Source organism: Salvelinus alpinus, chromosome 36 (genome assembly GCF_045679555.1).
Source record: "Salvelinus alpinus chromosome 36, SLU_Salpinus.1, whole genome shotgun sequence".
NCBI classification, from domain to species: Eukaryota; Metazoa; Chordata; class Actinopteri; order Salmoniformes; family Salmonidae; genus Salvelinus; species Salvelinus alpinus.
Window position 1 is genome coordinate 11542596 of NC_092121.1, and position 27030 is coordinate 11569625.

At 46.8% G+C, this 27030-nt stretch overlaps 2 protein-coding genes across 3 annotated transcripts in view; both read left to right on the top strand.

Moving 5' to 3' along the window:
- Window positions 1-20662: 20662 nt before the first annotated feature.
- The window catches only part of LOC139565250 (sphingosine 1-phosphate receptor 2-like), a 35961-nt gene continuing 29593 nt past the window's right edge, over window positions 20663-27030 (top strand). The window contains exon 1 of the mRNA XM_071385427.1: window positions 20663-20802. The gene's annotated coding sequence lies outside the window, so the exon portion shown is untranslated. The remainder of the gene's footprint in view (window positions 20803-27030) is intronic.
- LOC139565249 (DNA (cytosine-5)-methyltransferase 1-like) overlaps window positions 20666-27030 on the top strand; it is a 75494-nt gene continuing 69129 nt past the window's right edge. For both annotated transcript variants that reach the window (XM_071385422.1, XM_071385423.1), the window contains exon 1: window positions 20666-20802. In XM_071385422.1, the coding sequence (XP_071241523.1) occupies window positions 20723-20802 (80 nt within the window). In that variant the 5' untranslated portion in view covers window positions 20666-20722. The remainder of the gene's footprint in view (window positions 20803-27030) is intronic.

Here is a 27030-nt window from a genome sequence, read left to right on the forward strand (position 1 = left end):
GATTCTTGACAACGAGGACGAGGAGTCAGCTACTATAAATCTATATAAGTCTGGAACAGTATTGGTACAGGGCAACCACAAACAGTTTCAGCTGGACTTTCACCTAATCAAAGAATTAGCCCAGCAGGAGAAGCTCTCCCTTGATAAAGATACCCCCACCCCAAGCGGGTCAGACCAGACCTCTTCATCATATAACCCCACAGACGAGCAACCCTCAGCAGACAGTCAACCTCCCAGTACAGAGCACTTCTCCCTCATTGAAATGAAGGATAAATTCACCCAGCTGGAGGTAAGGCAGGTGGAGCTGGAACAGCAGGTGATTACACTCCAGTCAGCACAGACCCAGACAACAGTCCAGCACAACAACCCCTTAACCAGACCAAGAGAGCTGGAGGTGGAGAGAGACATATCTGCACTCTGGACAGTGGTGAGACAACTTCAACAGGAGAAAGAGCAGAAGCAGGAGCAGAACAAAGCACTAGAGGAGAGGATCAGACTGCTGGAGGAGAGGGAGAGGGGGATGGAGGAGAGGATCAGACTGCTGGAGGAGAGGTTGAGGGGGATGGCATGTGACAGAGAACAACCCACTAGGGAGGTGGCCATCCCCACAGAGACGCCAGCAGAACAGCCCACCTCAGCACCGGACAAAAGTCTCGACACCACAGCAGAACAGTCCACACCAGACCCTGACCATAGAGTCAACATCACAGCAGAACAGACAAAAGAAAAAACCCAAGCCCAGCAGCTCTCACCCCCACTGAGCACCCCCCCTGTCAGCCACCCTGATAGCCCTCCTGACAACCCCCCCACACCCACTGAGAACAAACACAAGACACAGATTGTTCTCCTTATGGACTCAAATGGGAAATATATAGAAGAAAAAAAACTTTTTCCCAAACACAGTGTGTCTAAACTCTGGTGTCCAAACACCCAGCGCGCCCTAGACCTTCTGTCTGAGGACAAACTAGGCTCACCTAGCCACATAATAATACACACAGGCACAAACGACCTGAGAGCAAAGCAGGAAAGGGTGGCCACAGCACTGAAGGGAGTGATTGAAAAAGCTTCTTCTACTTTCCCCAATGCACAAGTGGTTATCTCCACCCTGCTACCACGAAAAGACTTCCACCCTGCTACAATACAGCGGGTAAACGCAAGCATTTCCCGTGACTGTGCCTCAAAACCAAATGTTTTCCTGGCCCACCACTCCACCCTGGACTTGAACAGCCTCTATGACCAGGTCCACCTCTATAAGGCAGCAGTGCCCACCTTTGTCCGGACTCTAAAGGACATCGCTCTCAAACGCAGCCCCAACACTTCACACAGGAGCAACAGATCAATAGACACCCCACCCAGACCAGCGAGACACCCTCCAAGACCTGCAGGACCCCCCCGTGGACCTACACATAGAGGACCCACGCCAAGAGGACTTACATCCAGACCACAGCACCCCCAGACACATCCACACCCCCACCCCAACCAATCAACACCCCCCCACATCAACCATGCCCACACCCCATTTAGGCCCCCTCAGATCAGACCTATGCCACTCCTGCCCACCCCATGCACCCCACCCCCGCAAAGAGAGCATCAACATGGAAGTCACACATACGCCCAGGTAGTGAGCGGGCAAACAGGCCCAACCCCCACTCTTACACTCGCCCAAGCCAACGGCATGTACCAGATGCTCAGCAGGCTCTGCTCACACTTACTGGCCTGAGGCCAAACCACACGGCCAACAACATTGGACACTTTATGGAACAAAAAGCCTTCACTATATCATCCTGGAATATCCAAGGCCTGAGGTCATCTGCCTTTGGCCTAAAGAGCAGGAACACGGACTTCACCAAAGAAATCGGTAATGCAGACATTGTCATCCTGCAAGAAACATGGTATAGCGGAGACGGACCCACTGGTTGCCCTCTAGGTTACAGAGAGCTGGTAGTCCCATCCACCAAACTACCAGGTGTGAAACAGGGAAGGGACTCAGGGGGAATGCTAATTTGGTATAGAGCAGACCTAACTCACTCCATTAAATTAATCAAAACAGGAACATTTTACATTTGGCTAGAAATTCAAAAGGAAATTATCTTAACAGAGAAAAATGTCCTCCTGTGTGCTACCTATATCCCCCCACTAGAATCCCCATACTTTAATAAAGACAGCTTCTCCATCCTGGAGGGGGAAATCAATCATTTCCAGGCCCAGGGACATGTATTAGTCTGTGGCGACCTAAATGCCAGAACTGGACAAGAACCTGACACCCTCAGCACACAGGGGGACAAACACCTGCCTGCAGGTGACAGCATTCCCTCCCCCATATGCCCCCCTAGGCACAACTATGACAACATAACCAACAAAAACGGGTCACAACTCCTGCAGCTCTGTCGCACGCTGGGTATGTACATAGTCAATGGTAGGCTTCGAGGGGACTCTTATGGTAGGTTCACCTATAGCTCATCTCTTGGCAGTAGCACTGTAGACTACTTTATCACTGACCTCAACCCAGAGTCTCTCAGAGCGTTCACAGTCAGCCCACTGACACCCCTATCAGACCACAGCAAAATCACAGTCTACTTGAACAGAGCAATACTCAATCATGAGGCATCAAAGCCAAAGGAACTGAGTAACATTAAGAAATGCTATAGATGGAAGGAATGCAGTTTGGAAACCTACCAAAAAACAATTAGGCAACAGCAAATTCAATCCCTTTTAGACAACTTCCTGGGTAAAATGTTCCACTGCAATAGTGAAGGTGTAAACTTGGCAGTAGAAAATCTTAACAGTACATTTGACCTCTCAGCTTCCCTATCAAATCTAAAAATCTCAAATAGAAAACCGAAGAAAATGAACAACAATGACAAATGGTTTGATAAAGAATGCAAAAATCTAAGAAATAAATTGAGGAACCTGTCCAACCAAAAACATAGAGACCCGGAAAACCTGAGTCTACGCCTTCACTATGGCGAATCACTAAAACAATACAGAAATACACTACGGAAAAAGAAGGAACAGCACGTCAGAAATCAGCTCAATGTAATTGAAGACTCCATAGACTCTAACCAATTCTGGGAAAATTGGAAAACACTAAACAAACAACAACACGAAGAATTATCTATCCAACATGGAGATGTATGGGTAAACCACTTCTCCAATCTTTTTGGCTCTATAACAAAGAATAAAGAACAAAAACATATACATGATCAAATACAAATCCTAGAATCAACTATTAAAGACTACCAGAACCCATTGGATTCTCCAATTACCTTGAATGAGTTACAGGACAAAATAAAAACCCTCAAACCCAAAAAGGCCTGTGGTGTTGATGGTATCCTTAATGAAATGATCAAATATACAGACAACAAATTCCAATTGGCTATACTAAAACTCTTTAACATCGTCCTTAGCTCTGGCATCTTCCCCAATATTTGGAACCAAGGACTGATCACCCCAATCCACAAAAGTGGAGACAAATTTGACCCCAATAACTACCGTGGAATATGCGTCAACAGTAACCTTGGGAAAATACTCTGCATTATCATTAACAGCAGACTCGTACATTTCCTCAATGAAAACAATGTACTGAGCAAATGTCAAATTGGCTTTTTACCAAATTACCGTACAACAGACCATGTATTCACCCTACACACCCTAATTGACAACCAAACAAACCAAAACAAAGGCAAAGTCTTCTCATGCTTTGTTGATTTCAAAAAAGCCTTCGACTCAATTTGGCATGAGGGTCTGCTATACAAATTGATGGAAAGTGGTGTTGGGGGTAAAACATACGACATTATAAAATCCATGTACACAAACAACAAGTGTGCGGTTAAAATTGGCAAAAAACACACACATTTCTTCACACAGGGTCGTGGGGTGAGACAGGGATGCAGCTTAAGCCCCACCCTCTTCAACATATATATCAACGAATTGGCGCGGGCACTAGAACAGTCTGCAGCACCCGGTCTCACCCTACTAGAATCCGAAGTCAAATGTCTACTGTTTGCTGATGATCTGGTGCTTCTGTCACCAACCAAGGAGGGCCTACAGCAGCACCTAGATCTTCTGCACAGATTCTGTCAGACCTGGGCCCTGACAGTAAATCTCAGTAAGACCAAAATAATGGTGTTCCAAAAAAGGTCCAGTCACCAGGACCACAAATTCCATCTAGACACCGTTGCCCTAGAGCACACAAAAAACTATACATACCTCGGCCTAAACATCAGCACCACAGGTAACTTCCACAAAGCTGTGAACGATCTGAGAGACAAGGCAAGAAGGGCCTTCTATGCCATCAAAAGGAACATACATTTCAACATACCAATTAGGATCTGGCTAAAAATACTTGAATCAGTCATAGAGCCCATTGCCCTTTATGGTTGTGAGGTCTGGGGTCCGCTCACCAACCAAGATTTCACAAAATGGGACAAACACCAAATTGAGACTCTGCATGCAGAATTCTGCAAAAATATCCTCCGTGTACAACGTAGAACACCAAATAATGCATGCAGAGCAGAATTAGGCCGATACCCACTAATTATCAAAATCCAGAAAAGAGCCGTTAAATTCTACAACCACCTAAAAGGAAGCGATTCCCAAACCTTCCATAACAAAGACATCACCTACAGAGAGATGAACCTGGAGAAGAGTCCCCTAAGCAAGCTGGTCCTAGGGCTCTGTTCACAAACACAAACACACCCCACAGAGCCCCAGGACAACAGCACAATTAGACCCAACCAAATCATGAGAAAACAAAAAGATAATTACTTGACACATTGGAAAGAATTAACAAAAAAACAGAGCAAACTAGAATGCTATTTGGCCCTAAACAGAGAGTACACAGTGGCAGAATACCTGACCACTGTGACTGACCCAAACTTAAGGAAAGCTTTGACTATGTACAGACTCAGTGAGCATAGCCTTGCTATTGAGAAAGGCCGCCGTAGGCAGACATGGCTCTCAAGAGAAGACAGGCTATGTGCACACTGCCCACAAAATGAGGTGGAAACTGAGCTGCACTTCCTAACCTCCTGCCCAATGTATGACCATATTAGAGAGACATATTTCCCTCAGATTACACAGATCCACAAAGAATTCGAAAACAAATCCAATTTTGATAAACTCCCATATCTACTGGGTGAAATTCCACAGTGTGCCATCACAGCAGCAAGATTTGTGACCTGTTGCCACAAGAAAAGGGCAACCAGTGAAGAACAAACACCACTGTAAATACAACCCATATTTATGTTTATTTATTTTAACTTGTGTGCTTTAACCATTTGTACATTGTTACAACACTGCATATATATAATATGACATTTGTAATGTCTTTATTGTTTTGAAACTTCTGTATGTGTAATGTTTACTGTTCATTTTTATTGTTTATTTGACTTTTGTATATTACCTACCTCACTTGCTTTGGCAATGTTAACACATGTTTCCCATGCCAATAAAGCCCCTTGAATTGAATTGAATTGAATTGAGAGAGAGAGAGAGAGAGAGAGAGAGAGGGAGCAGGAGAGAGAGAGAGAGAGAGAAAGACGGAGAGAGAGAGAGAGAGAGAGAGAGAGAGAGAGAGAGAGAGAGAGAGAGAGAGAGAGAGAGAGAGAGAGAGAGAGAGAGAGAGAGAGAGAGAGAGGGGGGGGGGGGAGAGGGGGAGAGAGAGAGAGAGAGAGAGAGAGAGAGAGAGAGAGAGAGAGAGAGAGAGAGAGAGAGAGGGAGAGAGAGAGAGAGAGAGAGGGAGAGAGAGAGAGGGAGAGAGAGAGAGAGAGAGGGAGAGAGAGAGAGGGAGGGAGAGAGAGAGAGAGAGAAAGAGTGCAGGAGAGAGGGAGACAGAGAGAGATGATCTCCCACCGTTCCATGCTATAAAAACTCCTGACCTTCGTGCAAAAAATAAACAGTGCCATTATTGACTATGAAAATAGCCACTATCTTATGTGAGAGCGAAAATGGGTGGCAATGAAACATTTACAATGCTGTGTGATGATTCCAATGTTGCACAATACGTTCCCTCCTTCCCCCCTCCTGTGATTGCGTAAAGGAGTGAAATGAAAATGAGAGTCGGAAAAGATCATCACTTTTTTGCCCAACAGCAGCGGTGGTTTGTCAGGGTGACCGTTGTGGTGACCCTGGTGACCGTGAAGACAGAGGTCTGGGCGACTGGACCAGTGTTCAGTTCCTGTCTGCCAGCCCCTCATAAACATGGGAGAGGAAAGGGAAGTGACATGGAGAAGGGAAGAATGTGTAGAGTGTGTAGGAGATCAAAACACCAGACCCCAGGGTGGAGGTGGTGGTGTGATGAGGTGAGCAGCAGGGGAGCTACCGCTGCACAGTCAGTAAATCTCTGCTCAATTTCAAGTGTGTTTCAACTGTGATTTACAATAACAACACCACTCCCAGCTCCCTGTTGGAGGCTAGTTAACAGCATGGTCCCTTTCAATGCAAACTGCTGAGTGCCGAGACCTGCACATCAGAAGACTAATCTGCACTGAAAAGAAGGCAAAATTGTATTTTATTTATCAACTGATCATGAACAATGATGGTAAAACTGAAATAGCTGTGTCATGGACAAACTCAACTGGACAATTGGTGTCCTTTGTGGCCATTTTCTTGTCTAGGTGATTGTGAATGTCTGGTGTTGTGTTCCGCCCCTGCAGTGCGTCTGAGCTGTCTGTAAACTGCACTGCTCCAGGCGGTCGGCAGAGTGTGAGATCTAGACCCTCACTGTCTCCCTGTCATCTCCTCTCACAGCCTTTGTTATTTTACGATACGCACATTCCACCACCCTGTCACTCTGTCTGTCACACAAGCAAACATAGACACACACCTCAGACACACTCACAGATATCCCTTAGTCATCTTCACATTAGTTTTCCCTCTTAACTGAAGTACTATTTTTAACCTACTGAGCTGAGCCGAGCTGTACTTCACTGGCCTGGTTACCATCCATCATAGTTGCTGGAACTGTGCTGGAAAGGACAAAGTGGAAAGAAAATATCCGAGCCAGCACAGAACGGCACAACAGTGTGAAAAGGACCAGGGTGTGAAGGAGAGTGCATGGGGGCCATAGAGGGGGTTTGCCTGGTCTGGACAGCAGAGAGAGAGAGAGAGAGAGAGAGATTAAAGCTGTGCTCTTGTTATGGCCTGACCCTGATCCTTGTTATCTGATGACCCCAACATTGACCCCCGCAGTCAACCAGCCAATCCTGCCCGGAGAGAATAGAAGATAAGGAAGTGGAGAGGGGAGAGATGTGTGTGTTTGACACGTGTCGGGGCAAACACTATTTTGTAAACACACTTATATAAACAAATCCTGCATGCAGTCATCCCTGTCACAAATACACAAAGTGAGAAAGACACACACACACACACACACACACACACACACACACACACACACACACACACACACACACACACACACACACACACACACACACACACACACACACACACACACACACACACACACACACACACACACTGATCCTCTGGTCTATCTCTCAGGTAAACAACCCGGCAGTGTGCGTGCAATCTCCTACAAGGGATGTTCCAATAGGTAAAATAATCTTACTGAAAGCTTATTTTACCCTCTACTGACCCACTTCTTTCAACTCCTCTGCATCCATCCATCCTTCCATCCTTCCTCTATTTCCTTACCCTATTTTCACCTTTTTCACCCAACTCCCTCAGCTCCCCCATCCTCACACATCATTTACTATCCTCCAAAACACCACCCTCCACCCTCTCCTTCCCAAAATCTTCAGGGTAGCAACAGTCTGCATGAGTGCATTTGGGAGCCCAAGCGTTCCTTTCTTCGGGGTGTCCTGCTGAGCTGTGCCAACGCTGTGAAACATCTGTGCTTCAATTTCTTTCTCTTTTATCTGAGTAGGCATGTACAGTTGAAGTCGGAAGTTCACATACACTTAGGTTGGAGTCATTAAAACTCGTTTTTCAACCACTCCACAAATTTCTTGTTAACAAACTATAGTTTTGGCAGGTCGGTTAGGACATCAACTTTCTGCATGACACAAGTAATTTTTCCAACAATTGTTTACAGACAGATTATTTAATTTATAATTCACTGTATCACAATTCCAGTGGGTCAGAAGTTTACATACACCAAGTTGACTGTGCCTTTAAACAGCTTTGAAAATTCCAGAAAATGATGTCATGGCTTTAGAAGCTTCTGATAGGCTAATTGACATCATTTGAGTCAATTGGAGGTGTACCTGTGGATGTATTTCAAGGCCTCTGTATGTATGTATGGATGTATTTCAAACTCAGTGCCTCTTTGCTTGACATCATTGGAAAATCAAAATAAATCAGCCAAGAGTTCAGGGAAAAAAATTGTAGACCTCCATAAGTCTGGTGCATCCTTGGGAGCAATTTCCAAACGCCTGAGGGTACCACGTTCATCTGTACAAACAATAGTAAGCAAGTATAAACACCATGGGACCACACAGCCGTCATACCACTCAGGAAGGAGACGTGTTCTGTCTCCTAGAGATGAACGTACTCTGGTGCTAAAACTGCAAATCAATCCCCGAACAACAGCAAAGGACCTTGTGAAGATGCTGAAGGAAACAGTTACAAAAGTATCTATATCCACAGTAAAACGAGTCCTATATCGACATAACCTGAAAGGCCGCTCAGCAAAGAAGAAGCCACTGCTCCAAAACCGCCATAAAAAAGCCAGACTACCGCTTGCAACTGCACATGGGGACAAAGATCATAATTTTTGGAGAAATGTCCTCTGGTCTGATGAAACAAAAATAGAACAGTTTGGCCATAATGTTTGGAGGAAAAAGGGGGAGGCTTGCAAGCCGAAGAACACCATCTCAACCGTGAAGCACGGGGGTGGCAGCATCATGTTGTGGGGGTGCTTTGCTGCAGGAGGGACTGGTGCACTTCACAAAATAGATGGCATCATGAGGGAGGAAAATTATGTGGATATATTAATGCAACATCTCAAGACATCAGTCAGGAAGTTAAAGCTTGGTCGCAAATGGGTTTTCCAAAGGACAATGACCCCAAGTATACTTCCAAAGTTGTGGCAAAATGGCTTAAGGACAACAAAGTCAAGGTATTGGAGTGGCCATCACAAAGCCCTGACCTCAATCCTATAGAACATTTCTGGGCAGAACTGAAAAAGCGCGTGCGAACAAGGAGGCATACAAACCTGACTCAGTTACACCAGCTCTGTCAGGAGGAATGGGCAAAAATTCACCCAACTTATTGTGGGAAGCTTGTGGAAGGCTACCCGAAACGTTTGACCCAAGTTAAACAATTTAAAGGCAATGCTACCAAATACTAATTGAGTGTATGTAAACTTCTGACCCACTGGGAATGTGATGAAAGAAATCAAATCTGAAATAAACAATTCTCTCTACTATTATTCTGGCATTTCACATTCTTAAAATGAAGTGGTGATCCTAATTGACCTAAGACAGCGAATTTTTACTTGGATTAAATGTCAGGAATTGTGAAAAACTGAGTTTAAATGTATTTGGCTCAGGTGTATGTAAAGTTCCGACTTCAACTGTAGCTGTCTCTAAGACTGCCCATTCAGTTAGTAGGCTACATACTGCAGGTCAACCTACGTGTCCAGATGTTGCACAGCTGGAGCGGGAGAACATGAAAAACACTATTCAGTGACAATCTTACACATCAAACACACACACACACACACCCATACGTGCACACACACACACACACACACACACCCGGGGGAGAGAAAGGCACACCACCATAACCATTGATCTAAACCTGTGAGTATATTAAGCATTTGAACTCACACACAGGTCAAAGAATTAGCTGGAAATGTCAGTGTTGGGTTTCTCTACCAATGACAAGGGGAGACACTGATGGCTGCCATGTGGTTTCAGATTTTGCCCTTGTCCTCTCTGATGCTTCGGAATATAATAGAGCCCATCCATGACTGTCACCTCTCACACTCAACTGACTCCTAAACTCAGTCTGTTGTTCCTGTTTATCTGTGCTTGCTGCTCATGCCTGTTTTAGACTTGAGAAGTTGAGGAGGACGGGTGAAAATGACTGGGGAAATACATCTATTATTAATCCAGCTGCTAGGAATTATTTGTTTACATCTCGCACGTAAGTAACGCCCTGGACCAGAGCTGGCTAGTAGATAGCTGACAAGCTCATGTGTGTATAGTGGCACCCCAATTAAAAACACAAAGGCTTTTCTTTCGGTAGTTAAGTTAATAACTCTAATGTGAAACATGCTCGCTATAGCATCCTTAGCTGGCCTTGAAAATGTTAATCAGTTCTTCATCAAAATCGCCCGAATCGCACATGCCTACTGTCATGTTCTGACCATAGTTCTTGTGTGTTTTGCTTGTTTTAGTGTTGGTCAGGACGTGAGCTGGGTGGGCATTCTATGTTGTGTGTCTAGTTTGTCTGTTTCTATGTTTGGCCTAATATGGTTCTCAATCAGAGGCAGGTGTTTTGTGTTGTCTCTGATTGGGAATCATATATAGGTGGCTTGTTTTGTGTTGGGGTTTGTGGGTGGTTGTTTCCTGTCTTTGTGTTTTCTCTGCACCAGATAGGGCTGTATCGGTTTGCCACATTTGTTATTTTGTATTTCGTTGTAAGTGTTCACTGTTTATCGTTTTATTAAACATGTTGAGCACTGGCTACGCTGCGTGTTGGTCCGATCCCTGTTACACCCTCTGTTCTCGTGAAGAGGAGGAAGGCTGCCGTTACACCTACGGTATGAGAGTTTATTCAATCCTTTGATTGGATGGGAAAGATGTCAATTGCTACTGCAAGACATCTGATTGGTTATCTGTTAATTTGTCCTATGTGGTATGCCGGGTGTGTTTTCTAGAGGACTAAAAATAGCCGTCCTCACATGGGGGGGTGCTATTGAGATTAGACCATTTCAGAACAGTGTTTTTAAACAGATATTTCTCATAGATGTATCGAAAAATGTTAAATGTTTCCAATGACCAGCCTCCTCCGCTATGTACATTTACTTATGTTTCAACCAGACACACACAGAGAAGGATAATCTAAGCTGACTGACAAGAGTTGTATGACAGCACAAATGACAGGTCCTGTTTAGGAAAACATTATCTCTGAGTTATCATGTTCATAGAGCCTAGTTTAATAATGAATGTGCGGATGAGAATGTGTTTTCCTACTGGTACTTCAGCAAGGCTCTGTAAACACAGGGTCTAAGCTCCAGGAAGCCCCAAAGCCCATGCCCCCCATCCCCTACCTCGTGTCCCTCATCTCCCAATCCCCATGTCTATACCGTCCCTCACCATGGAGCTCTCTGGACCTCCCTGCCCTCCTCATTTCTTTCTCCACCCTGTCAGAGGGAGAGAGGTGATGGCAGTGTCACACACACTGAAATGGAACATAATAGATATCACCCAATACACCAGTAGAGTAACCAACACACAGAGACACAATAACACATCCACACACTCACACACATGAATAAAGTGGATCATGAGAACAGTCTATTGAGTCCAGGCTATAATAATCGACTTAACTCTATACTCCTGAGAGAGATTCCTGGGCAGAAGGGGTGGAACCCTTTAACATTGACTACTCACTGAGATCCACTGCACCACGGAGACATCTCACTCATACCCACAGAGAGCTCTGCTAGGAAAATAAATAGACAGATCATATACGTTCAGAGAGACTCCCCTCACACAGCCATACACAGAGAAAACACAAAGACACACAGAGAAAACACTAACAAAGGACACACAGGAAGCAAACAGAAGATGGGTACAACAAGGCCTGGCAGTTATAAAATATGTATAATAATAATGTGCCTGTAATGAAATCTGGTGTTATAAGTGGCTTCACATGGCTTCATGTACACATGTACATAACTAACAAAAGCACATACGGTTTCATTTGTGTGGGGGGAAACAAAGCGCCCTCCATGTGGTGTGGACAATGAGGTGAACCTCACCCCACAACGAAGAGATCAAATGTTTCTAACAACTACAAGTCTACTGTGTAGTAAAAGAACGCTAGATGCTCAGGTTAGAGATAAGAGGGGACGGTAACACTTGAGGTATTTATGGAGGAGGGGGAGCAGGGGGACCTGTTATACCACATAACCTGTGAACAACAGACAGACAGACAGAGACAGAGAGAGAGGGAGAGGGAGAGAGAGAGAGAGACGTGGCATGACCAACACTTAAGCCACTAATGGATGATTTGGAGAGAGGAGAAGATCAGCAGACGTCCAAGCGACAATGTTTACTCTGTCTGTTAAGGGGTATGGGGGGAACAAAAACACCCGGCGATGACACACACACACACCTCCTCTACAACCAGCAGCACACACAGCCTGCTGTCTTATTTTTTATAATTTAAGCTTTATTTAACTAGGCAAGTCAGTTAAGAACAAATTCTTATTTTACAATGACGGCCAACCCCGGCCAAACCCGGACGACGCTGGGCCAATTGTGTGCCGCGCTATGGGACTCCCGATCACGGCCGGTTGTGATACAGCCGGGATCAAACCCGAGTTTGTAGTGACACCTCTAGCACTAGTGCCTTAGACTGCTGCGCCACTCGGTCCCATTGCTCCATTGATGGAATCACACAGCACATCAGGATACTTACTGATGGTTAATGGCACAGGTTTGAGTGATTTTTCAGAGTGGCTGGAAGCAGCTGTAGCTGAGGCCTCTGGCTGCCTGTTCATCTACAGTAACACTATTGATTTGAACATCCAGATCTCATATTGACAATTCTCAGAACATGCCCTTTGCTGTATTCATAAAATAGAGTGTAGAATATGGTGCTGAACCACCACGGTCACATGCAAGCGTGCAAAGCCCCTTCAGCTGTGTCCTGTTCTCTCATTTTCTGACTGTTTGCAGCACTACCCTAGTACCAAGATAGAACCAAAAATAGGAGTATTGTATGTAGTATAACTGCTTTGTGGTAAAGCATATTTGCGCTAGAAAAGTTACTGGTGAACCTAAACTAAAATGAGGCCATGAGCTAAGGCAAAAATTACCCTGCACCCCTTCTGTCTCAATCATAAGTTGAGAAAAATGGCGCTCTGGAGACTAACGGTGACAAAAGTGTTGCAGAACCAAACTAATTTCCACATCCTTTGACCTGAATGTGAATACTCAGAGTATCATTATGCATGTCATTGTGACCATCAGGTCTCATTGTATCACAAGAATGGGTTACAGATGCACATGACTTAAGGAACATTCACAGTGATAAAAATATAAAGTCTAACTTTGGGTACTTTGAAGCATCTGTGGCGGAAAGAGGAAGGCTTTTGTCCAGGCTTCGTGGAGCTGCTCTCTGACATCAGAAGAGGAAGTGATGTAAGAGATCCTTCCCCTGCATGTCTCTTTACATCTCTATTTCAAACCAAAACAAGGTAATATTAACAGGAATATACAGTGGATTTCACCCAGCAATCCTAGAACAGTAACATAATATTTTCTTAGTATTGTCTCGCCTGCTCTTTGTGCAGACCATTTTAATCCTAATTGAAATTCCCATACACGATGTTGACAACATCCTTGCATCTGTAAACACCGTAGAAAATAGGTTAAATGTATACCATTTAGCCATGGAAAGTCCCGTTTCACTGAAATAGAGCATGAGAACAGTTACGCTTGACTGCTGTGATGACTTCCCTAGTGAAGGCTGGCCAGCATCTAAAAGTAGAAACAAAGGAAACTCAGATCCTCAGATCCTCTAATACCAGAGGAGGTATGGAGATGAGTTGAGGAGTCACAATATCTGCTCTTACTCAATGGGACATTTGCTTGATGGTTTTAAATATGCTAAATCCAATAATTAAGGCCTAATGAATTTATTTCAATTGACTGATTTCCTTATATAAACTGTAACTCAGTAAAATCGTTGGATGTTGCGTTTATATTTTTGTTCAGTATACAGTTGAAGTCGGAAGTTTACATACACCTTGGACAAATAAACTCAGTGTTCACTCAGTGTTCACAATTCCTGACATTTAATCCTAGTAAAAATTCCCTGTCTTAGGTCAGTTAGGATCAGCACTTTATTTTAAGAATGTGAAATGTCAGAATAATAATATAAATAATGTCACGTTCCTGACCTGTTTTTCCTTTTTCTTGTATTTATTTAGTTGGTCAGGGCGTGAGTTGGGGTGGGCTGTCTATGTGTGATTTTCTATGTTGGGGTTTTGTGTTCGGCCTGGTATGATTCTCAATCAGAGGCAGCTGTCAATCGTTGTCCCTGATTGAGAATCATACTAAGGCAGCCGGGGTTTCACGTGTGTTTTGTGGGTGTTTGTTCTTGTGTCAGTGTTCCGCCACACAGGACTGTCACGGTAGTTATTTTGTATCGCATATTGTTTTTGTTAATTATTAAATCACTATGTAAACTAGCCACTCTGCATATTGGTCCGATCCATCTCACCACTCCTCGTCCGAGGAGGAGGATTACAACTGCCGTTACAGAAACACCCACCACCAAAGGATCAAGCGGAGTGGTAAAGGGCAGCGACAGCAGCAACAGAGGACACAGGACTCGTGGACTTGGGAGGAGATCCTGGACGGCAAAGGACCCTGGGTTCAGCCAGGAGAATATCGCCGTCCCAAGGCGGAGTTGGAGGCAGCAAAGGCAGAGAGGCGCTGGTATGAGGAGGCAGCGCGGCAACGCGGTTGGGAGCCCGAGAGTCAGACCCAAAAATTTCTTGGGGGGGTGGCACACGCGGAGTGTGGCAAAGCCGGGTAGGATACCTGAGCCAACTCCCCGTGCTTACCGTGGAGTGAGAGGGCGTCCTACTGGTCAGGCACCGGGTTATGCGGTGGAGCGCACGGTGTCCCCAGTACGCGTGCTTAGTCCAGTGCGGGCTATTCCACCTCGCCGCACTGGTAGGGCTAGGTTGGGCATCGAGCCGGGTGCCATGAAGCCGGCCCAACGCATCTGGCCTCCAGTGCGTCTCCTCGGGCCGGCATACATGGCACCAGCCTTACAAATGGTGTCCCCGGTTCTCCAGCATAGCCCAGTGCGGGCTATTCCACCTCGCCGCACTGGCAGGGCTACGGGGACCATTCAACCTGGTAAGGTTGGGCAGGCTCAGTGCGCAAGTGCGCATGTCCTCCTTCACGGTCCGGTTTTTCCGGTGCCACCTCCACGTACCAGCCCTCCGGTGGCAGCTCCCCGCACCAGGCTGTCTCTCCGTCTTCTCTCTCCAGTTGCTCCCACCTGTCCAGCGCTGTCAGAGCCTTCCTCCTCTCCAGCACAGCCAGTGTCTGAACTGTCTGCCTGCCCAGCGCTGTCTGAACTGTCTGCCTGCCCAGCGCTGTCTGAACTGTCTGCCTGCCCAGCGCTGTCTGAACTGTCTGCCTGCCCAGCGCTGTCTGAACTGTCTGCCTGCCCAGCGCTGTCTGAACTGTCTGCCTGCCCAGCGCTGTCTGAGCTGCCTGCCTGCCCAGCGCTGTCTGAGCTGCCTGCCTGCCCAGCGCTGTCTGAGCTGCCTGCCTGCCCAGCGCTGTCTGTCTGTCCCGAGCATTCAAAGCCGCCCGTCTGTCCCGAGCATTCAAAGCCGCCCGTCTGTACTGAGTCTTCAAAGCCGCCCGTCTGTCCTGAGCCTTCAGAGCCGTCTGCCAGACAGGAGCCGCTAGAGCCGCCTGCCAGACAGGAGCCGCTAGAGCCGTCCGCCAGACAGGAGCCGCTAGAGCCGTCCGCCAGACAGGAGCCGCTAGAGCCGTCCGCCAGACAGGAGCCGCTAGAGCCGTCCCCCAGACAGGAGCCGCTAGAGCCGTCCGCCAGACAGGAGCCGCTAGAGCCGTCCGCCAGACAGGAGCCGCTAGAGCCTTCCGCCAGACAGGAGCCGCTAGAGCCGTCCGCCAGACAGGAGCCGCTAGAGCCGTCCGCCAGACAGGAGCCGCTAGAGCCGTCCGCCAGACAGGATCAGCCAGAGCCTTCCGCCAGACAGGATCAGCCAGAGCCTTCCGCCAGACAGGATCAGCCAGAGCCTTCCGCCAGACAGGATCAGCCAGAGCCTTCCGCCAGACAGGATCAGCCAGAGCCTTCCGTCAGACAGGATCAGCCAGTGCCTTCCGCCAGACAGGATCAGCCAGAGCCTTCCGCCAGACAGGATCAGCCAGAGCCGTCCAGCCAGACAGGATCAGCCAGAGCCGTCCAGCCAGGACCAGCCAGAGCCGTCCAGCCAGGACCAGCCAGAGCCGTCCAGCCAGGACCCGCCAGAGCCGTCCAGCCAGGACCCGCCAGAGCCGTCCAGCCAGGACCCGCCAGAGCCGTCCAGCCAGGACCCGCCAGAGCCGTCCAGCCAGGACCCGCCAGAGCCGTCCAGCCAGGATCCGCCAGAGCCGTCCAGCCAGGATCCGCCAGAGCCAGCCAGCCAGGATCCGCCCCTCAGTCCGGAGCTGCCCCTCAGTCCGGAGCTGCCCCTCAGTCCGGAGCTGCCCCTCAGTCCGGAGCTGCTCCTTAATCCAATGGGGTTTATATGGAGTGTGGTCATTGGGAGGAGGCCAAGGAAGCGGGGTTTGACTATGGTGGGGTGGGGACCACGACCAGCGCCAGAGCCGCCACCGTGGACAGACGCCCACCCAGACCCTCCCCTAGACTTTATGCTGGTGCGCCCGGAGTTCGCACCTTAAGGGGGGGATTATGTCACGTTCCTGACCTGTCTTTCCTTTTTCTTGTATTTATTTAGTTGGTCAGGGCGTGAGTTGGGGTGGGCTGTCTATGTGTGATTTTCTATGTTGGGGTTTTGTGTTCGGCCTGGTATGATTCTCAATCAGAGGCAGCTGTCAATCGTTGTCCCTGATTGAGAATCATACTAAGGCAGCCGGGGTTTCACGTGTGTTTTGTGGGTGTTTGTTCCTGTGTCAGTGTTCCGCCACACAGGACTGTCACGGTAGTTATTTTGTATCGCATATTGTCTTTGTTAATTATTAAATCACTATGGAAACTAGCCACTCTGCGTATTGGTCCGATCCGTCTCGTCTCTCCTCGTCCGAGGAGGAGGATTACGACTGCCGTTACAAATAATTATTTATTTCAGATTTGATTTCTTTCATCACATTCCCAGTGGGTCAGAAGTTTACATACACTCAATTAGTATTTGGTAGCGTTGCCTTTAAATTGTTTAACTTGGGTCAAACGTTTCAGGTAGCCTTCCACAAGCTTCCCACAATAAGTTGGGTGAATTTTTGCCCATTCCTCCTGACAGAGCTGGTGTAACTGAATCAGGTTTGTATGCCTCCTTGCTCGCACATGCTTTTTCAGTTCTGCCCAGAAATATTCTATAGGATTGAGGTCAGGGCTTTGTCATGGCCACTCCAACCAATACCTTGACTTTGTTGTCATTGTCCATTTGGAAGACCCATTTGCGACCAAGCTTTAACTTCCTGACTGATGTCTTGAGATGTTGCTTCAATATATCCAGATAATTTCCCTGCTTCATGATGCCATCTATTTTGTGAAGTGCACCAGTCCCTCCTGCAGCAAAGCACCCACACAACATGATGCTGCCACCCCCGTGCTTCACGGTTGGGATGGTGTTCTTCGGCTTGCAAGCCTCCCCCTTTTTCCTCCAAACATAACGATGGTCATTATGGCCAAACAATTCTATTTTTGTTTCATCAGACCAGAGGACATTTCACCAAAAAGTACAATCTTTGTCCCCATGTGAAGTTGCAAACCGTAGTCTGCTTTTTTTTATGGCGGTTTTGCAGCAGTGGCTTCTTCCTTGCTGAGCGGCCTTTCAGGTTATGTCAATATAGGACTCGTTTTACTGTGGATTTAGATACCTTTGTATCTGTTTCCTCCAGCATCTTCACAAGGTTGATTTGCACTTTTCGCACCAAAGTACATTCATCTCTAGGAGACAGAACGCGTCTCCTTCCTGAGTGGTATGACGGCTGTGTGGTCCCATGATGTTTATACTTGAGTACTATTGTTTGTACAGATGAATGTGGTACCTTCAGGCGTTGGGAAATTGCTCCCAAGGATGAACCAGACTTATGGAGGTCTACAATTTTTTTTCTGAGGTCTTGGCTGATTTATTTTGATTTTCCCATGATGTCAAGCAAAGAGGCACTGAGTTTGAAGGTAGACCTTGAAATACATCCACAGGTACACCTCCAATTGACTCAAATGATGTCAATTAGCCGATCAGAAGCTTCTAAAGCCATGACATAATTTTCTGGAATTTTCCAAGCTGTTTAAAGGCACAGTCAACTTAGTGTATGTAAACTTCTGACCCACTGGAATTGTGATACAGTGAATTATAAGTGACATAATCTGTCTGTAAACAAATGTTGGAAAAATGATTTGTGTCATGTACAAAGTAGATGTCCTAACCGACTTACCAAAACTATAGTTTGTTAACAAGAAATTTGTGGAGTGGTTGAAACACTTAGGTTGGAGTCATTAAAACTCGTTTATGTAAACTTCTGACTTCAATTGTATATATTTTAATAACTTGCACATAAAATACCTTAAAATATTTGTTTTTCTGAGAGGTATTCAAAATAGTTTCAAAAGTGATTTGTTTTTCTGAGACCTATATTTGAATATCAAAGGAAATAATTGCCTGTAGTTGATTTTCTATATCTGACTACTGTTGGACTACCTCGAGTATTTGAAAAGTTGGTATTTTCAAGTAAACTACAAAATAAAACTTTTTCTGCCCAGGTCTGCTTGCTAGACATTACGAGAAATGGTTTGGTTTCTCTAAATGTCTGTCTGTCTCTCGCTCTCTCTCACTTTCACATAACTACATAGGTCTAGAGACAAGTCAGGTAACCACAGACTGCGTCACAACAATCCATGTTCACTTACAAGAAAGACACTTTCTATTTACATTTGTTTTGTCATTTAGCAGACATTCTTATCCAAAGTGACTTACAGGAGAAATGGCACATCAACAGATGTTTCACCATGCAGGGGCCGTAATAACAGCTGCCAGATGTGGGGAGTCTCAAGAGCCCAGTCACATTCTCTCAGACAATGGAATGCTTGTGAGTGGCCCCAACAGGAAGTGAGGTCAGGGCTCTTGACCACTCCCTTGAGCTAAGTGGGAGCTGCAAGGTTGGGGGTTCCTCTCTCCTCTGTGAGGCTCTGCAGTGCACTCTCTCTCAAACGTCTTGTCCCATCATAAACTCCCTGACAATGTGCAGTCAGTCCATAATGAGTGTTTGCTAGACATCCAGATTACTCACTGTCCATTCAAACTGCCAACGCTTAAGTGGAGGACGTCATTGACATGGAGGTACAAAAAAGTATTGGCGCCTTAGAGGATAGGTACGCCCACATGTTGAAGAGCCACTCTCAGTTTCCAGAGAAACAGAACGTTAACTTTGAGTCTCTTTTTGATTTCTCCCAAATATACAGTGTGTTTCTATTCAAGATTTTTTCACAATTTCCCCGCTTCTGAGAGAACACCTCCCACGCAGCTGGTGGAGGAGGAGAGGTGGAAGGAAGAAAGGTAGGAAGGATGACTACAGTTGGTGGGTGGGGGGTTGCCCAATCACTGCCTGTCTCCTCTTACTATGCAGCTCTATTCACTCTCAACTCACTCACCAACACAGGGAGAGAAAGCAGACAGTTTATGGACTTTATGTTTCATCTGTGTGCGTTTCATTGCCTAGTTTCATTTGCCACCAAGATGTGTGTAATGTGTCATGTGGTCTCTGGTCTGCCGTATACAACACCATTACATTGATGTCACTCTGTATCACGGTACAGTAACTAGGCTAGACTTCTGGCTTGATAATGACTGACAGAACATGCCCACACTCACCTCTCGCCTACCTTCTTGACTGACAGCAGACCAAATGCCTTGATGTATTGATTAAAAACAAAAACAAGAATGAGTCAACATGAACAACTGACTCAACGCTTATTTACATGTTTTGCTATGAGACATATCAAAGTGGAAATGTAGATGCATTTCCCCCAAAAAACCTTCCCTTATAGTAAAATCTAATTTAAAAAAATGTACGGGAAACACTGAAATTCTTCAGTATATTAATAGCCTCTATGCCAGAGACAGTATTTCTAGTACTGTAGTTTCAGGCTAGTTTAGATTTGGAGAAGCACTGGACTCATGTTCATCCAGGGAGCGCGAGGGCTCCGGAAGTGAGGTGGTGGAAGATTAAAGACTAAAACATCTGGACCTCATTTGTACACTGGACAGAGAAAAACTCACAATGAAAATGCTGCTATCTGTTATCATGTAAGTCTAATTAGTGACTATGGATAAAGGTAGAGGGTTTATCTGAACATTATAAGTGAAAACCATTAGCCGAAAAACGGGACTGGTGTTCATATTCTGTAGTAGGACGTTTCGACAGTGGTTTTGAGTTGGGAAATATGTGTGTGACCGGCGCGTAATGTGTGCGCGCCTCCCTGTTGTTCCATAGCCTGTGAAGCTGTGTTCCACCACACGGACACTGGGAATAGAGCAACAAAGGAGAAAGTATGAGCCTAACGAAAAGTCTCAGGCATTGTCTTTGAAATATTTTGTATTGGGATTCATTCAGTCTTCGCAGTATTACATTTTTTTGAGGTAGAGTACTTCCAGCTATGGATTTACCTATGACCAGACGAGCAACACTGTCCAGTCGTCACCCGAACTTTTGATTGTCATCATTACTCTCGACCCAGAAGAAGACAGCGCTCACAAATCAAGTGAACTTTTGAAAATGCATTTGATTTGGAGATAGGTAGCCACATGATACAACTTTGTCGAGAACAACCACAACTACATCGGCCTACTTTGGTTTTTCTGCACCCGCCGGCTTCGCCCATGGGGTAAGTGGTTTCATGTGTATACCTACCAGCCAAATTGTACAATTGTGGCGAGTGTACACTCTAAACGTGCCGTCATTGAAAAACAAAGAAACTATCAATCAATGAACAATGTGTAGCGAGTCTGCAACACACGAGGGCGGTTATGAACTTCGCCCACTTTGGGAAGATATAGCTTATTATTTTATATTAACCTACCCAAAGACCAATTGCACGTATTTAGTGGCAACCACTGACGTCTAATCACACAGGATTGTTTAATTAACCTTAATGATATTAGAATTGGGCAGCATGAATGATTACCTGGATCCAGTCAAACGTGTTGAGAGGTTATCTAATATATACACAGTATATAACGTAAAAGGAAACCACACACAAATTCTAAGAGAAGTTTATGGGTGTCTTGGGTGATACCTCAGTGTTCCTCAAGGTTCTAAATTATATGGTTAATCAAACAACCAGAAAATTATCCGTCAATAAATGTATTGTTTTTATTCTCCGAGAATAACAGATGTTTTGGAACGTTGTGTTTAATGAGTAACATGATCCATTAAATATTAACAAGCCACCGTGCCCGCTGCTGGCGGATCCACTGCTGCTCTATCTGTATTGTAGTTTGTCGAGGGGGGTGGGGCTGTGGTCCCCTGGCTTTAGCTTCGCAGGGGGCTCCTATACGTCTTGTAGCTGTTCCAAGACCCGCTGTTCCCACCTCGGGTGTTGTCGAGGTCCGCTCATCCGTCACTGTAAAGGGCGCATTGTCCTGAAAGGATGTTTTAATAAAACAAAAGGCTCCATTATACCATCTCACCGGAGCACAGCTGCTTGGTGGGCATTCGCGGGATCGGGGTCCCCTGCGCCTGGTGGATTAAACCTGATTTCCATTCTAACATGTTTTCAAGAGTTCCAAAATGAATAAAGGCTAATATATTTTTAGCAACACTGTTCAGTTTTATCTTAGAAGATAAAGAAACTGTTCATAATTCTATTGTAAAAGCCTTGACCTACTTGCTGCACACTTTCACAAACCATTACATTAGGCTAACCTATCTGTCATACTGTACATGTATCCTATGCTGAGGTCTTATTAACTGACTACAAAATCAAATCAAAGTTTATTTGTCACATGCTTTGTGAACTACAGGTGTATTCTACGGCCCTTTCCAACAATGAAGAGAGAAACATAAAAAAATGATAACACAAGGAAATAATAGACAATGAGTAACGATAACTTGGCTATCTACACTGGGTACCAGTACAGAGTTGAGGTGCAGGGGTACGAGGTAATTGAGGTAGATATGTATTATAGGTAGGGGTAAAGTGGCTAGGCAACAGGATAGATAATACACTGCTGCTACTGTTTATGTGATGAGTCAAAAGAGAGTGCAAAAAGGTTCAATGTAGATATTTGGTTAAATAGCAGAGAGAACAGTCTATGACTTGGGTGGCTGGAGTCTTTGACAGTTTTTAGGGCCTTCCTCTGACACTGCTTGACAGTACAGTTCAGTGTGTTGAATATTAAGATGTGTGGAACAGGATATGTCATAATTGTCTGGGTTGTATGGATTTAGGTGACTGCTGTGTTGTGCGTTTATGACCTTTCTGCACCTTGGCCAAGATGAATGAAATAGTGTTTGTTAGGAGCACAGTTTTGGGTCACACTGACAATGAAAAGCATAACGCACCCTGCACGTTTCTGCTCTTTGAAAGAATAGCATTACACAAAAACACCTTACACAGACACACCCACACAGAATGAGGGTGTCGGTAATCTATTCACGGGTAAGTGAAACACAGAGATAAGCTGATAAGGAGGAGGAACTAGTGTTTTATTACCCTGATAAAAACACCCATCCATCATTCTCTCTCCTCAGCTTTCTCTCGCTCTCCTCAGCTCTCTCTCTCTCTCCTCAGCTCTCTCTCTCTCTCTCTCTCTCTCTCCTCAGCTCTCTCTCGCTCTCTCTCTCTCTCTCCTCAGCTCTCTCTCTCTCTCTCCTCAGCTCTCTCTCTCTCTCTCTCCTCAGCTCTCTCTCTCTCTCTCTCCTCAGCTCTCTCTCTCTCTCTCTCTCTCCTCAGCTCTCTCTCTCTCTCTCTCTCTCCTCAGCTCCCTCTCTTCAGTGTGCTCGTCATTAAGCCTCTCTAAAATGTTAAAAGCTCCTGATGACATTAGCTCATGCTTAACCAATGGCAACAGAGTGCTAAACTAACTGAATGCTCAGATGCACATGGGAGCCACTACAGACAAAAAGCACCAAATAAAGACAAGCAAACATTTCTCCATGATAACATAATTTGAGAGGGGTGGCGGGTGGGAGAGGGACATACACTGAGTGTACAAAACATTATGAACACCTACTCCTTCCAAGACTGACCAGGGGAATCCAGGTGAAAGCTGTGATCCCTTATTGATGTCACTTGTTAAATCCACTTCAATCAGTGTAGATGAAGGGGAGGAGACGGGTTAAAGAAGGATTTTTCAGCCTTGAGACAGTTGAGACATGGATTGTGTATGTGTGCCATTCAGAGAGTGAATGGGCAAGACACAAGATTGAAGTGCCTTTGACCAGGGTATGGTAGTATGTGCCAGGCACACTGGTTTGTGTCAAGAACTACAACACTGCTGGGTTTTTCACAGTCAACAGTTTCCTGTGTGTATCAAGAATGGTCCACCACCCAAAGGACATCCAGCCAACTTGACACAACTGTGGGAAGCATTAGAGTCAACATGGGCCAGCATCCCTGTGGAATGCTTTCGACACCTTGTAGAGTCCATGCCCCGGCAAATTGAGGCTGTTCTGTGGGGAGGTGTTCTTAATGTTTGGTGTACTCAGTGTATGTAGGTGGAGAAGAATATCAGGTGTGAGATGGGGATGTTGTGGGAGTGGTATGGGTTGTTTCGGGTGTGGATGGGACGCCTGTGCTACCGGGGGCTGGCCGACAGGCTGGAGATAGATATAACCTGATCCAGGCAACTGGCCGTCTGCTTTGCGACCATGTGACCTCACGGCTCATTACACTAGAACAAAACCCGCCACGCCGCCGCCACAACTGACCTCTGCCAACCCTCTTCACACATGTTCACTTCACACTCTCATCTCTGGCCCAAGTGACAGAGTCCTGGAGTGCTGCTGTTAACAGCTCCAACACACCAACAGTCAACCATCCACACAGTGTAACCAGGCGGACATGACAGCAGCATCCACACAGTGTAACCAGGCAGACATGACAGCAGCATCCACACAGTGTAACCAGGCGGACATGACAGCAGCATCCACACAGTGTAACCAGGCGGACATGACAGCAGCATCCACACAGTGTAACCAGGCGGACATGACAGCAGCATCCACACAGTGTAACCAGGCGGACATGACAGCAGCATCCACACAGTGTAACCAGGCGGACATGACAGCAGCATCCACACAGTGTAACCAGGCAGACATGACAGCAGCATCCACACAGTGTAACCAGGCAGACATGACAGCAGCATCCACACAGTGTAACCAGGCCGACATGACAGCAGCATCCACACAGTGTAACCAGGCCGACATGACAGCAGCATCCACACCGTGTAACCAGGCAGACATGACAGCAGCATCCACACCGTGTAACCAGGAAGACATGACAGCAGCATCCACACCATGTAACCAGGCAGACATGACAGCAGCATCCACACCGTGTAACCAGGAAGACATGACAGCAGCATCCACACAGTGTAACCAGGCCGACATGACAGCAGCATCCACACAGTGTAACCAGGCAGACATGACAGCAGCATCCACACCGTGTAACCAGGAAGACATGACAGCAGCATCCACACCGTGTAACCAGGCAGACATGACAGCAGCATCCACACAGTGTAACCAGGCAGACATGACAGCAGCATCCACACCGTGTAACCAGGAAGACATGACAGCAGCATCCACACCGTGTAACCAGGCAGACATGACAGCAGCATCCACACCGTGTAACCAGGCCGACATGACAGCAGCATCCACACCGTGTAACCAGGAAGACATGACAGCAGCATCCACACAGTGTAACCAGGCCGACATGACAGCAGCATCCACACAGTGTAACCAGGCAGACATGACAGCAGCATCCACACCGTGTAACCAGGAAGACATGACAGCAGCATCCACACCGTGTAACCAGGAAGACATGACAGCAGCATCCACACCGTGTAACCAGGCAGACATGACAGCAGCATCCACACCGTGTAACCAGGCAGACATGACAGCAGCATCCACACAGTGTAACCAGGAAGACATGACAGCAGCATCCACACCGTGTAACCAGGCAGACATGACAGCAGCATCCACACCGTGTAACCAGGCAGACATGACAGCAGCATCCACACAGTGTAACCAGGCAGACATGACAGCAGCATCCACACAGTGTAACCAGGCAGACATGACAGCAGCATCCACACCGTGTAACCAGGAAGACATGACAGCAGCATCCACACCGTGTAACCAGGCAGACATGACAGCAGCATCCACACCGTGTAACCAGGCAGACATGACAGCAGCATCCACACCGTGTAACCAGGCAGACATGACAGCAGCATCCACACAGTGTAACCAGGCAGACATGACAGCAGCATCCACACCGTGTAACCAGGCAGACATGACAGCAGCATCCACACCGTGTAACCAGGCAGACATGACAGCAGCATCCACACCGTGTAACCAGGCAGACATGACAGCAGCATCCACACCGTGTAACCAGGCAGACATGACAGCAGCATCCACACAGTGTAACCAGGCAGACATGACAGCAGCATCCACACAGTGTAACCAGGCAGACATGACAGCAGCATCCACACAGTGTAACCAGGCGGACATGACAGCAGCATCCACACCGTGTAACCAGGCAGACATGACAGCAGCATCCACACCGTGTAACCAGGCGGACATGACAGCAGCATCCACACAGTGTAACCAGGCGGACATGACAGCAGCATCCACACAGTGTAACCAGGCGGACATGACAGCAGCATCCACACAGTGTAACCAGGCGGACATGACAGCAGCATCCACACAGTGTAACCAGGCGGACATGACAGCAGCATCCACACAGTGTAACCAGGCGGACATGACAGCAGCATCCACACAGTGTAACCAGGCGGACATGACAGCAGCATCCACACAGTGTAACCAGGCGGACATGACAGCAGCATCCACACCGTGTAACCAGGCGGACATGACAGCAGCATCCACACAGTGTAACCAGGCAGACATGACAGCAGCATCCACACAGTGTAACCAGGCAGACATGACAGCAGCATCCACACAGTGTAACCAGGCGGACATGACAGCAGCATCCACACAGTGTAACCAGCCGGACATGACAGCAGCATCCACACAGTGTAACCAGGCGGACATGACAGCAGCATCCACACCGTGTAACCAGGCGGACATGACAGCAGCATCCACACAGTGTAACCAGGCAGACATGACAGCAGCATCCACACAGTGTAACCAGGCAGACATGACAGCAGCATCCACACAGTGTAACCAGGCGGACATGACAGCAGCATCCACACAGTGTAACCAGCCGGACATGACAGCAGCATCCACACAGTGTAACCAGCCGGACATGACAGCAGCATCCACACAGTGTAACCAGGCGGACATGACAGCAGCATCCACACAGTGTAACCAGGCGGACATGACAGCAGCATCCACACAGTGTAACCAGCCGGACATGACAGCAGCATCCACACAGTGTAACCAGGCAGACTTACTGTTAAAGATCCCGTGAGCCCCAGGGTCACCAAAGCCTACTGAATGGAGGAAGACTCCGAGGAGAAGTAGCGCGTGGGAAATGCAAGTCAAATCAATGGACGAATAAATAAACCAATGTAGAAAGTAAACAGATGGATAAATAAATGGATGATAATTCAGCAGTGGGAACTGGATGTGTGGGATTATTTCTTGGCCAGGTCGGAAGCCGGGTCACATGGGGGTTGAAGTCGGAGGGAGATGTGGGTGGGGTCGTCCCTAAAGGATGCTCATGTTTCAGCTCCAATCCTGGGAGAGCGAGGCCGCTAATACGAGCAGTGAGAAGGCTTTGTCCTTAGGGACGCCGAAGGCTCTCGTTGTCTACTACACACAACCACTTTACTTTAGTCAGCCATTTCTAAAGGGGTACGAACATCGGAAAGATCAGAGAAGGGAACAATGTTCTGGCTTGAACAGGCAGGGTTAAAAGGAAACGGTCACGAGTCAATCC